The sequence below is a fragment of the Solea senegalensis genome, linkage group LG2 (genome assembly GCF_019176455.1).
Source record: "Solea senegalensis isolate Sse05_10M linkage group LG2, IFAPA_SoseM_1, whole genome shotgun sequence".
NCBI lineage: Eukaryota > Metazoa > Chordata > Actinopteri > Pleuronectiformes > Soleidae > Solea > Solea senegalensis.
In genome coordinates this window covers 17434377-17445239 of record NC_058022.1, presented here as the reverse complement: position 1 = coordinate 17445239, position 10863 = coordinate 17434377, and the positions used below count along the sequence as shown (strand labels likewise).

Genomic DNA, 10863 nt, shown 5'->3' with positions numbered 1-10863 from the left:
CAAAGGGGGACCCCAACAAATAAAGTTTGGGAACCACTGTGTTAATGTGTTAAAGCAGTCAAAATGTATATATACATACTATATGTATACATTTATATATGTATATGTATATATACAGTATATATACATATAGTATGTATATATACATATACATAATATATGTTTACATTCCTTACATGCATGTAGGAGTTCATAGGAGTTGGAATTATTCTTATTCTGTTATTCTGTAATAATCTTCTCTAAAACCACACTTTTTCAAAAAATAGAAAATAGGTTTTAAACTTAGAAGAAACCCACAAAGATTTCCTATGACAGGCATTTTTCTGAATGAAGAGCCTTTGGGTGCATGTATTACGCGCAATAAATGACGCAGACACCAAGACACCATGAGGGCATATAAAGCCAGTCGGAGCCATCAGTCTGTGCTGGAGCTGTTGCCATGTCTCTGGAGAATTAATCTGGCTCTAAACCCGGAGATGGACAGCAGCGGGGCGCTGGTGGTTCTGAACGGGTCCAGATCCTTTTGGGACTCCACAGCAGAGCACCAGCACCAGTACATCATCTGGCTCCCTGGCACGGGCATCGCTGCAGTCTATGGGACAATCATCATCATCGGTCTGGTCGGAAACGTCACTTTGATGAAGACGTGTTTGTTGGTGAAGTCTATGCGCACGGTGCCGAACTTGCTGCTGTCCAGTCTGGCTGTGGGTGACCTGCTGCTGCTGGTGACCTGCGCCCCGGTGGACGCCAGCCGCTACCTGGTGGACCAGTGGCTGTTTGGCCGCGTTGGATGCAAAATTATCCCGTTCATCCAGCTCACTTCAGTGGGAGTCTCCGTGTTCACACTCACTGTTCTCTCCGCTGACCGGTACTGACCACACAATGTATAGTATCGTATAGTATAGAGTCTGGGCATGTTTTAAAAACTTCTTTATTCTCTGTATTATTGCTACTGGGAGGAAATTAATTACTTGTTTTCAAGTAGGATGGAAATTATTCTTCAGAAGTATTTATATAATAAATAAAATATATATACATATAGTATTTATAATGCTATAATCCAGTTATATTTAATTACGTTAAACTTGACTGAATGTATATGCGTTTGATATGTTCCCTGTTTGTTTGTTTGTTATGTGTTATTTGGATTAAATATTGTAGAATACGGAATTATAGTATATCTTTGGAAGTGTGTAAATTGTGTTTAAATCAACAACGTTTATACACCCTTTTTTGTTGTAAAACAAATGATTACCAATAGTTATTATTTATGTGTAATTTATATTTCTTTAAAACCTTATTTTTCACTAATGTCCATTAACTACACTGCTATTATAATACAAGCACTATTATAAATTTCACATAATAAGAATATGTGAAATGGCACATAGATAAACTATTGGTGTTGTATTGGAAAATACAATACAGTATATATGTTTACCTTCAGATTGTCAAAGTTTGAACAACACATACACAGCGATTACAGAAATTAAAAGATGAAGAAGAAAAATCCATGTCACCGTAATAGAAATATCTCATCTTTGCTTTAGGTACAAAGCCATTGTCAACCCTCTGGACATCCGTAGGTCCAGTATCGGTTTACGAGTGGGGACAATCTGGCTGCTGTCTGTGTCTCTGGCCATTCCTGAAGCTGTCTTCTCTGACCTGCACACGTTCACCATCATCCACACCAATGAGACATTCGTGACCTGTGCCCCTTACCCCCACTCGGGAGACCTGCACCCGAAAATCCACTCCACAGCCTTCTTCCTCATCTTCTACATCATCCCGCTCTTCATCATATCCGTCTACTACTGCTTCATCGCTCGCAGTCTGATCAGGAGCTCAGTGGACCTCCCAGCTGAAGGACACGTGCACCTCCAGAAGCAGGTCTCTGTGATGCATCATCTGTTACCTTTTACAATGCTCCTGTCGTTATATAAAGTCATCCTTCTCCATCCATTCATTATCTATTCTCCACGGCCCCTTCCTCCCTCCATCCAAAGACATGAACACTTGGGTTAAGTTGATTGGAAATCCTGAGTTCTCTTTAGGTTTTTGGGAATAAGGGATGATGGATGATGGATGAACAGACACTTGGACTTGTTTATCTACAAAACCATTCTGGGCAAAAATGACCGATCTTCTCTTTTAAAATGGAAACATGAAAGTCATTATTGTTTTTTTGATTATCTGGTGAGATGACCAATGATGGAACCTCTGGAGTCAGTGATGAGTTAAATTGAAAGATTTTATTGAAGACAGGAGAACTGAGACAACTCTAGGTTGAGTTTTGGGTTTCAGAACAGATGATCAGCATTAGTTCAATCAACTTTCAGTATGTTCACTCTGAGTTAAGCGTGTGCGTTGGGAATGAAATCCATCATCAATGGAGCTCTGATACTACGTTTTGCCATGGCAACGGGTAAACAAAGAGCATAGCCTCCATTTTAATCCAGTTGAGCCGAAATATTAATACATGCCAGTGACCATGACATGTATTTTCAAAAACAGGATTGAAGAGAGGAGTCAATAAATGAACACTATTACATTGTATACAGTGTAATCCACTCATTCATCATTTAACAGACTTCATTAATGGATGATAAATGCTGCAGTTCTACCATATGTTACATTTGATTTGATATTTATTCAGCAGTACGCTGACGGGCACAAGTCTCATGTCTCATTAAGGGGGGGGGGATTATTGGAATAATTTAAAGTATGATCCTCAACTTTAAAACCCCGAATGGGTTTGAAGATCTGGTGAAGATTTTAGACTCCAGGTTGTCTGTGCAAGTGTTTTATATAAAATAGTTTCTCCCTGTTTTCTCTCATTCAAGTAAGTGAATATTTCAATGCATCCACATCAGGGGCAACTGTCCACAGAAATAACGGGATGTATCAGTGGAACCATTCACCCATTTTCTGCTGTATCATATACTTGTACATGAGTTCATTCACAGCTTTGTTTGTGATGATTTCTTTTGTCTGTTCTATCAGATCAAGTCCAGGAAGCGTTTGGCCAAAACCGTGCTGGTGTTTGTTGGCTTGTTTGCGGTCTGCTGGCTGCCCAGTCATATGATCTACCTGTACCGCTCCTACAACTACGACCAGGCGGACACGTCACTGGCCCATTTCGTCGCCAGCGTGTGCGCTCGCATCTTGGCCTTCACCAACTCATGCGTGAATCCGTTTGCTCTTTACCTGATGAGCAAAAGCTTCAGCAAACACTTTAACAAGCAGCTCTGCTGCACTTCTCCCAGACGGATGAACAGCCAGAATAGTGTGAACACAAACAACACAACCGTGTGAAAGCATAAGGCTCTGAATCACTCAAGTCACATTCATTTTCATCATGTTCAACTCTAAATCGACAATTATAAGAATGTTTCATTGTTGTGAAGTCATACCACGCACATGAATTGTGTCTATTTCTAACTTCAATGACAATTTCTCATTTACTTTCCCTCCACCAAATACCAATTATGAGAGGAAAATATAAAGGCTACATTTCCTGTCAGAAACATAGTGTTGAAAGAAATTATTTAGGTAATAGACAAATGCACTAATGGCAGAGGAAAGTTACTTTCTCTGGAAATCAGATTTGGTGAAGTTTAACCGAGTATAATCATAAAAAACATTTTTTTTAAGTTATTTGCAGTTGCAACTGTGAATGAAAAAGTTTCAGTCCAATTATGCAAATACTTTATCTGCAAAGTTAGTTTAATTAAAAAAGATCAGTGGGTATTTGAGGGTTTAATTTGTAAAATATTCAGAAGGAAAATAATCTGCTAATCAACGTATGGGAAATATTACTACAAACGTGACTGGTTATTTATTTGTCTAATGTTAAATTACATAATAGTGTACGTAGTGTTGTTGTTAAATATTACGAGTAATGCTCGTGTTCAGCGTCTGGCTGTTCTTCTGTGTATTATCTTTTCATCCTTTACACTGTGCTCCAGCAGCTTCATACAACGTCGGAGTGTAATCAAAGAGGGGGATTTCAGCCTGTAATGATGTGTATAATACTGACTAAGCTGTTGGTCATTTTCACACTTAATCGGTTACATGTGCCGTCTAGAAAAATACAGTTATTCAGTGTATTGCAGTAAATCTACCATTTTAAAGCAGTAAATATTTAGCATTACATTCTCCGATACACTTTACTCAATACTGGAAAAACATCTTTGTACAAATACTTGTTTATTGTATTTTCATGGTGTTTGTAGCAGATGCTTATTTGCAACACTTGTCCCTAGAAGGGCTTTTATGGCAGGAATTGACAGGTGGTGACTATGTGAACGTAAACTAGTACAAAACATGCGATAAAAGTATAAAACATACATAATAAAATTGTGAAGTTTGCATCCACTTTCAAAATGATCAGGTGGCAAGTTCCAAGATTTAGCTCCTTTTACAGAAAAAGAATGTCTGAGCAAAAGAGGTTTTACAGACGCGATGCTGCTCTGGTGGATCTGCTGCAGCTCTGTCGTGACTGGATATGTTTAATCGTGCAAATGTTAATGTGTCATTTTAGTATATATTTCATCACATTATAGTCTTATTATAATTTCCTTTGTGACTATTATGGCACCTGTTAAAACTCACTCAATAAAAATACAGGTTTTAGCTGAGAGGGGAGACATTTTTCTCTCATGCAAAACAAGTTATCATTCTTGGACTTAAACTATGCATTGAGACATTCACTTTCTTTCTGTCGCTGTATGTCCTGGACCCTCATTGTTAATCCGCTGTGAACTGTGGCTTCACAGAAAATGTCAAATGCTGTAATCTATGTACACCGCATGACTTTCAAAACTTCTTACAAGCGACCGCTTTTGTTGCTCATTAGATGAAGAAATGTCAAGGTAAATCAGCTCCAACTCATTTTTATAGGTCACTGCACATGGGCCTTTGATGATGGCATTTGAAATAGGAAACTATTTTCCCTCGACTAACACCAGTTACAAACTCATTACTAGTTTGCTCAGTGTAATAAAAAAAAGTTCCTGCAGTGTCTGGGTTCTGAAACAAAACACTATCATTATTATTATTATTAGTGGTGGTAGTGGTGGTTTTCACTAAATAGATTTTATTCAAAAAGTTAAAAAAAAACAACAACAATGCAACATGAGAAGGTTTTCATTTAGACAATAAGTCAAAGACAAAACCTAGTATCTCATCGCTGCATATATCTAAACAAATAATGAAAAATCTATCTGCAAATCAATCTCTGAAAACAATGCTTTGCTCAAGATTTGAAACATTTAACACACAATCTTTTTAGGGATAAAGTTAACAGTGTTAAGCTGTTTATTTTATTCTTTCAGATAAGCGTTGCCACTCACCCCTCTGTGTGTTTCGGTAACGGCAACAAGACTGTTTAGCTTAATTTGGGGGGGAAAACACAACGTTTAATATCTGTTAGATGAGCTAAATCATGTCACAGCACGTCTACAGAGGAAACTATAAGCAAATATATGTATGTATATATATATATATATATATATATATATATATATATATATATATATATATATATATATATATATATATAAATATACATATATATGTATATGTACACAGTGATTAACACATTTAGTAGACCACCTCATAACATAGTCATAGTCATAACATAGTCATAACATAGTCCTCATAGTCATAACATAAATATTTTAGAAATCTTAAAGAAAAAAAGAAAAAAAACTTGTTTAAAGCTAAAAATGTTATTGTTATTTATCTGGCCAATAAAAAAAAACTGAATTCACCTTTTTATATATATATGTATATGTATGTATATATATATATATATATATATACATATGTAATGTAGAGCAGGTTGAAAAAATAAAAGCAGAAGCAGGTTGTCTCATTGGTAGAGGAGGAAATTTTGGATTCTGTGAGGAAGGAAAAGGCTGGACACTCTGTGAAGACGAGTTCTTCCCAGACTTCTCCGAATACAGAAACGACTCAGCTGGGACAGAGAGCAGGGACCTGTGAAGGGGGCGACGGGTCACGCAAGAGTAAATCAGTGTTACCTTTATTTGTATGACATGGATTTGAGAGTCACAGTGACAACGCACCTCTTTTCAGCAGTGCCGCTCTTACTGCAGTGTTTGGCATCGACAGATCCAGAGGAGTTTTTCCATCTGCGTTCCTACAACACCTGTCGGCCCCAAATTCCAGCAGAATGTCCACAATGTTCGCCCCCCCACCTTGAACCGCAGCATGTAAGGGACTGTCCTGACCACAGCCGACCTCAACGTCTGCTCCTACACGTGCATACACACACACACACAGAAATGGTTAATTACCTGACTAACTATAGCACAATAGAGCAAAAGACTGTGATTAAGTCTCTTGCGTCCTCCCCCGCTTCACCACCACTCTCTATAATATAAGAAATGAAAAACAAAACATTGTTAATTAAGGAAATATTAAAAGGTGTGATTTGCAGCCCCACCTGGCAGCATTTCAAGTCCACAAGAGTCAGAACAAAAAGGTATTTGAAAGTGGGGAGTTGCCATAGAAACTGAGGTTGTAATGATATCGTAAAATTGAGCCTCTGATTGGAGGAGTCATTTATAAAACAATTGTCCTTGAAGGACGAGAGATACATAGGTTCTCTTTTGAAAACACGAAGGTATTACAAGAAATACATGAGACTGAACATGACTTTATCTTTAGCTCCCAATACAATGTTCACAAATGCAAGGATGGGTGTTGTGGTACATGGATGACATCATCATTTGGACATGAAGTCATATTACTATGGTTTTTTTTTAGAGAGGATGTTACGTAAGCTGTGAAAGAAGGGAAAACAACCTTCGGTATCACACAGTGTTAACTTGGACTACTACTTGATCAATCTTCGATAAAGGCTGCTGCTGAAGACATCGCAGTTTCCCGATACTTCTTCCATCACACAACATTTGTCTGACCAACAATATAAAACAACCCACAGCCATTTCATTTAAAATCAATAGAGCATAGAGTAGAGCTAGGTGATGGAAGGTTGTGGGTGTGATTCCCAGCTCTGCTAGTCTACATGTTGTTGTGTCCTTGGACAAGACACAAGACAATCCCAGCATTGCTCCTGTACAGGCAGCACACAGAAAATGTGGTGCACATAGGTGCACTATATGATTGCACTATATAAATACAAACCATTTAATGATCCAATTTATTTTACTACCCAGGTTAATTAAGTTACAGGCTATAAACCTAATAAAAGCAATACGCTATATACTGTAACGTATTATATATATTATAGATGATGGTACTTGTACACTATTTAACACATGAGGAATGTTTGCCAGGGGCAAAATATTATTGTCACTGGTTTCAATCAGTGGTGTCGCATGGTGGAGAGATTTCAACGCTATAATAGCACTATAGTTTTCTGATTTTAATTTTAATTTCTGAACTCACTATGACACGCAATTGTGACTTGGGGTATCAAAACATGAAACAGCAAGAGGCAGCAAAGAATCAATGCCGTGTACAGTAGGGGAATGTGTCAAAAGAAACAGTCAAACTGCCCCCAATATCCAACATAAACTCACCAGGTTCTCTCCAGTATTATCTGTTGTTTCTTTCCTGTATTATGACTTGTTCTTATGTGTACTGTATCATAACGGCATCATGTGTTTATCCATTTGGTGAAAAGGACTCATGACCTCATGTGAACTGTCCGTGTGCATATACAGTATATATATATATATATATATATATGTATATACACACGTATACTATATATATATATATTATGTATGCTAATTTGCACAAATTATCATTAATGCACTTGAGACAACATTGTTTCGTATTATTCTGCACTTTAATCTTACTGCTATTCTTGTAATGTGTTGTGTTATGTTCTGTGAGATAGATACTGAGAACAGATGATTGTTGCTTTTTGACCTGGAATTAATTAAACACTTTTACACCCTGTAGCATTTCATATTTTTTAAAGAACGTTTAGTTTAGAAAGATATTTCAGTTTTGAAAAGTAGCATGTATATATTTTACAATATTATATATTCAAAATCAATTAAATGTATTAACATCCATTCATTTTCTACTGCTTTATCCTCAATGAGGGTCACCCACGGTCAATTTAGAGTGTCCCCATATTTCATGTTTTTTGGACTATGAGAGGAAACCCGGAGAAAACCCATGCACACAGGGTGAGAACATGCAAACTCATGTATGAACATATCGACATGATTTAAATAGAACACTGAAAAAACATCAAATGACTTGTTTCCACACTGCAGAGATAAGGGAGGGCATTACCTGCGCGCAGCAGGACGTCTACACAGGCTGCAGCCCGGGCCATGCAGGCAGAATACAGCGGTGTCCCCACCACTGGCAGCTCTATGTCAATATGAGCTCCGTAGGTCAGCAGCAGCTCCAGACACTCTCTGTGATCTGACAAAGAAACAACACCACGTCAGCAAATCTGCCACACACAGGACACGTCTTTGCAGTCGCACGTACACACACCTTTACGCGCGGCCTCGTGAATGGGTGATGCCAGCTGGTAGGCGGTGCCAATGAAGGTGCTGTGCTTCAAGATGAGCCTGACACAAGCAGCACTTCCACTCCGGCAAGAGTTGTAGAGAGGTGTGGCACCATCTGTTGATACTGTCTCCACCTGTGGAGGGAAACCAGAAGAAACTTGATACCACAGCTTAAAGAGCTGCACTGTATAGTCATTGATTTAATAAAAACACTCACTGGCCACTTTATTAGGTATACCTGTTCAAATATATATTCGGCCAATCATAAAGCAGCAACTCAATGCATTTATGCATATAGATGAGACGTTCAAACTGAGCATCAGAATGACTAAGTTGACTTAACATCATTTAACATTACACTAAAATATTACTGTTCACACGATGAGCGATTTTAAGCACGGATCTGAACTTGTGCAGATGTATCATGTATCATTTTCCTTTCCATCCATTTTTCCCCCCCCAAGTTAAAATTACACACAATGTAATAACAGTCAAGCTCTGTTCAGTTATTTGGATGTTTCCTGTTCCAGGGGAACAGAGGTGTGGTCCACTACAGTGTGCTCCCACTTCTCTGATGCCACACCCAGAGAGTTGTGCCGTTTCAAACTTGTAGCCTTCAGCTCTTGTTTTTCAGGATTCTCAGAGCTTTAGCATATAGCATGTAAACAAATAAACAGACTGACGGTAAATGAACTTAAGATGCAGTTAGACTCAAGACCATTGACTCTAAGTCTCGAGCAAAACCTGCTTGAGTGTTAAGTATGTAGAGTGTTCTCACATTTGCCCCATTGTCCAGCAGGACCTTGGCACAAGCGTAATGACCACCGAGACAAGCCTCATGCAGGGGGGAGACCATGTCCATGGTGAGTGTGTCCACATAGAAGCCCTGTAAGGAAGACGGGAGGGTGATCAGGTTTTCATTACGTCATATGACGATGACTGTAATGATAGAGAAAGACCCGTGTTGGGCTGACCTGAGCGATGAGGTTTCTGAGCTGGAGCAGTCTTCCCTGGTAGGCAGCTTCGTGGAGAGGAGTTCTGTCCGAGCTGGTGTCTGGAGACACACAAACAACAAAATCAGCAAAGTCCATGTTTACAGGTGGGCCCAACTGATCATGCTCTTTTTTTTAATGTTGAGGTGACTCCGTCTGTAAACATGTTTACCTTGTTTTTCAGAGTTGTCCCAACTTTACTTTGCAGTAGCCAACAAAACACTGAACAATACCTGCTCAGTTTTGTTGACCACTGCAAAGAAAGATTTCAGGATTTCAGCTTTATAAATGTAATTGTCAAAACCCACAGAAAAAAATTACAAAGACTTTATTACTTAAGCCACATCACAACATGATTCAGTTTTGTGACAAGTTCCATCAAAACACAAAAGAACTGAAAGACTAAGAAAAAAACTTACCAGCCATCAGTGAGTTGCACGCCAGACCCCCATATATGTGGAAGGGCCTTTGCCAAGTTCTTGAGCACAGTGAGACCTCAGTTTGAACAGTAGCCATGATCAAAATGAAACAACAACAGACTTCCCAGTGACTGACCAGCTCACCAAGTCGGATACACAACCCTGTATTCGGACTACCTCCCCCCTCTTATCTGCGTCCTTGGTCACCTCCCCCACATTACCACCTCCTGCCCACCTTCATCCCAGCCCATGGACAGTCCACACTACATGTGTAACAATGGCAGTGGGAATGGGCCTGTACTTGAAAAGCTTGAATTCAGCACTTACAGACTTGCATAGAGCCACAAGCAGAGGGACAAACAAAGGATTTTTCAAGTTTCACACTCTTAACACTTAGATACGAGATACAAGTGCTGTGTACAGTGTTTCATCTCACAAAGTCTGTGATGTGTAGTTTCGCACAAATTGTTCTGTTTTGACAGTATATTTTCAGCCGGAGGCACAAACAAACACATTTTCACACAAGGAACTTCTCAATGTATTGTGATGAGACACAAAACACTGCCATTTACATCTCTCTATGTTTGCTCTACATTCAACACTCATCTGCTGATCTTGTTGAATTTAATTGCACATTAAGTATACAACAGAGTTTAGTTTTTTTGCAGGCATGATATTAATGTTCAATCTGCAATCACAATACTATGCAAATCCCCATTGTTGGCCTTGAATAGCAGTGCTGACCCACCTTCACCCCCTCCCATTTCTCAGCTTCTCTGAGTTGTGTCTGGCACCTCCTTCCCAAGAGCCATGACTTTAGTGAAACTAGTTCTAAGAAAGTGGTTGTGTTTCTGGTCAAGCTGTTTCATTCAAATGTCTCCACCACACAGATGAAGACGATCTAAATACAAACACACTGGGACG

General features: G+C 38.9%; 2 protein-coding genes across 2 annotated transcripts; one reads left to right on the top strand and one right to left on the bottom strand.

Moving 5' to 3' along the window:
• The first annotated feature begins 476 nt into the window (after window positions 1-476).
• LOC122765583 (gastrin-releasing peptide receptor-like) lies at window positions 477-3315 on the top strand. Its single transcript, XM_044019930.1, has 3 exons — window positions 477-868; window positions 1551-1890; window positions 3004-3315. Exons 1-3 carry the CDS (start codon window positions 477-479, stop codon window positions 3313-3315), a joined length of 1044 nt encoding a protein of 347 aa, XP_043875865.1.
• A 2521-nt stretch (window positions 3316-5836) lies between these two features.
• asb11 (ankyrin repeat and SOCS box containing 11) lies at window positions 5837-10797 on the bottom strand. Its single transcript, XM_044019615.1, has 6 exons — window positions 9503-10797; window positions 9307-9414; window positions 8512-8662; window positions 8302-8436; window positions 6090-6278; window positions 5837-6000 (listed from the first exon to the last, which is right to left on the bottom strand). The coding sequence occupies exons 1-6, from the start codon at window positions 9617-9619 to the stop codon at window positions 5876-5878; spliced, it is 825 nt and encodes a 274-aa protein (XP_043875550.1). The 5' UTR covers window positions 9620-10797; the 3' UTR covers window positions 5837-5875.
• Window positions 10798-10863: the final 66 nt, after the last annotated feature.

Coding starts and splice junctions, on each gene's coding strand:
- LOC122765583 (XM_044019930.1), top strand. CDS start 477: ATGGACAGCAGCGGGGCGCTGGTGGTTCTGAACGGGTCCAGATCCTTT. Junction 869..1,550: donor ACTGTTCTCTCCGCTGACCG/GTACTGACCACA, acceptor TCTTTGCTTTAG/GTACAAAGCCATTGTCAACC. Junction 1,891..3,003: donor ACGTGCACCTCCAGAAGCAG/GTCTCTGTGATG, acceptor CTGTTCTATCAG/ATCAAGTCCAGGAAGCGTTT.
- asb11 (XM_044019615.1), bottom strand. CDS start 9,619: ATGGACTTTGCTGATTTTGTTGTTTGTGTGTCTCCAGACACCAGCTCG. Junction 6,279..8,301: donor AGACGTCCTGCTGCGCGCAG/GTAATGCCCTCC, acceptor ATGCACGTGTAG/GAGCAGACGTTGAGGTCGGC. Junction 6,001..6,089: donor AGCGGCACTGCTGAAAAGAG/GTGCGTTGTCAC, acceptor CCCCCTTCACAG/GTCCCTGCTCTCTGTCCCAG.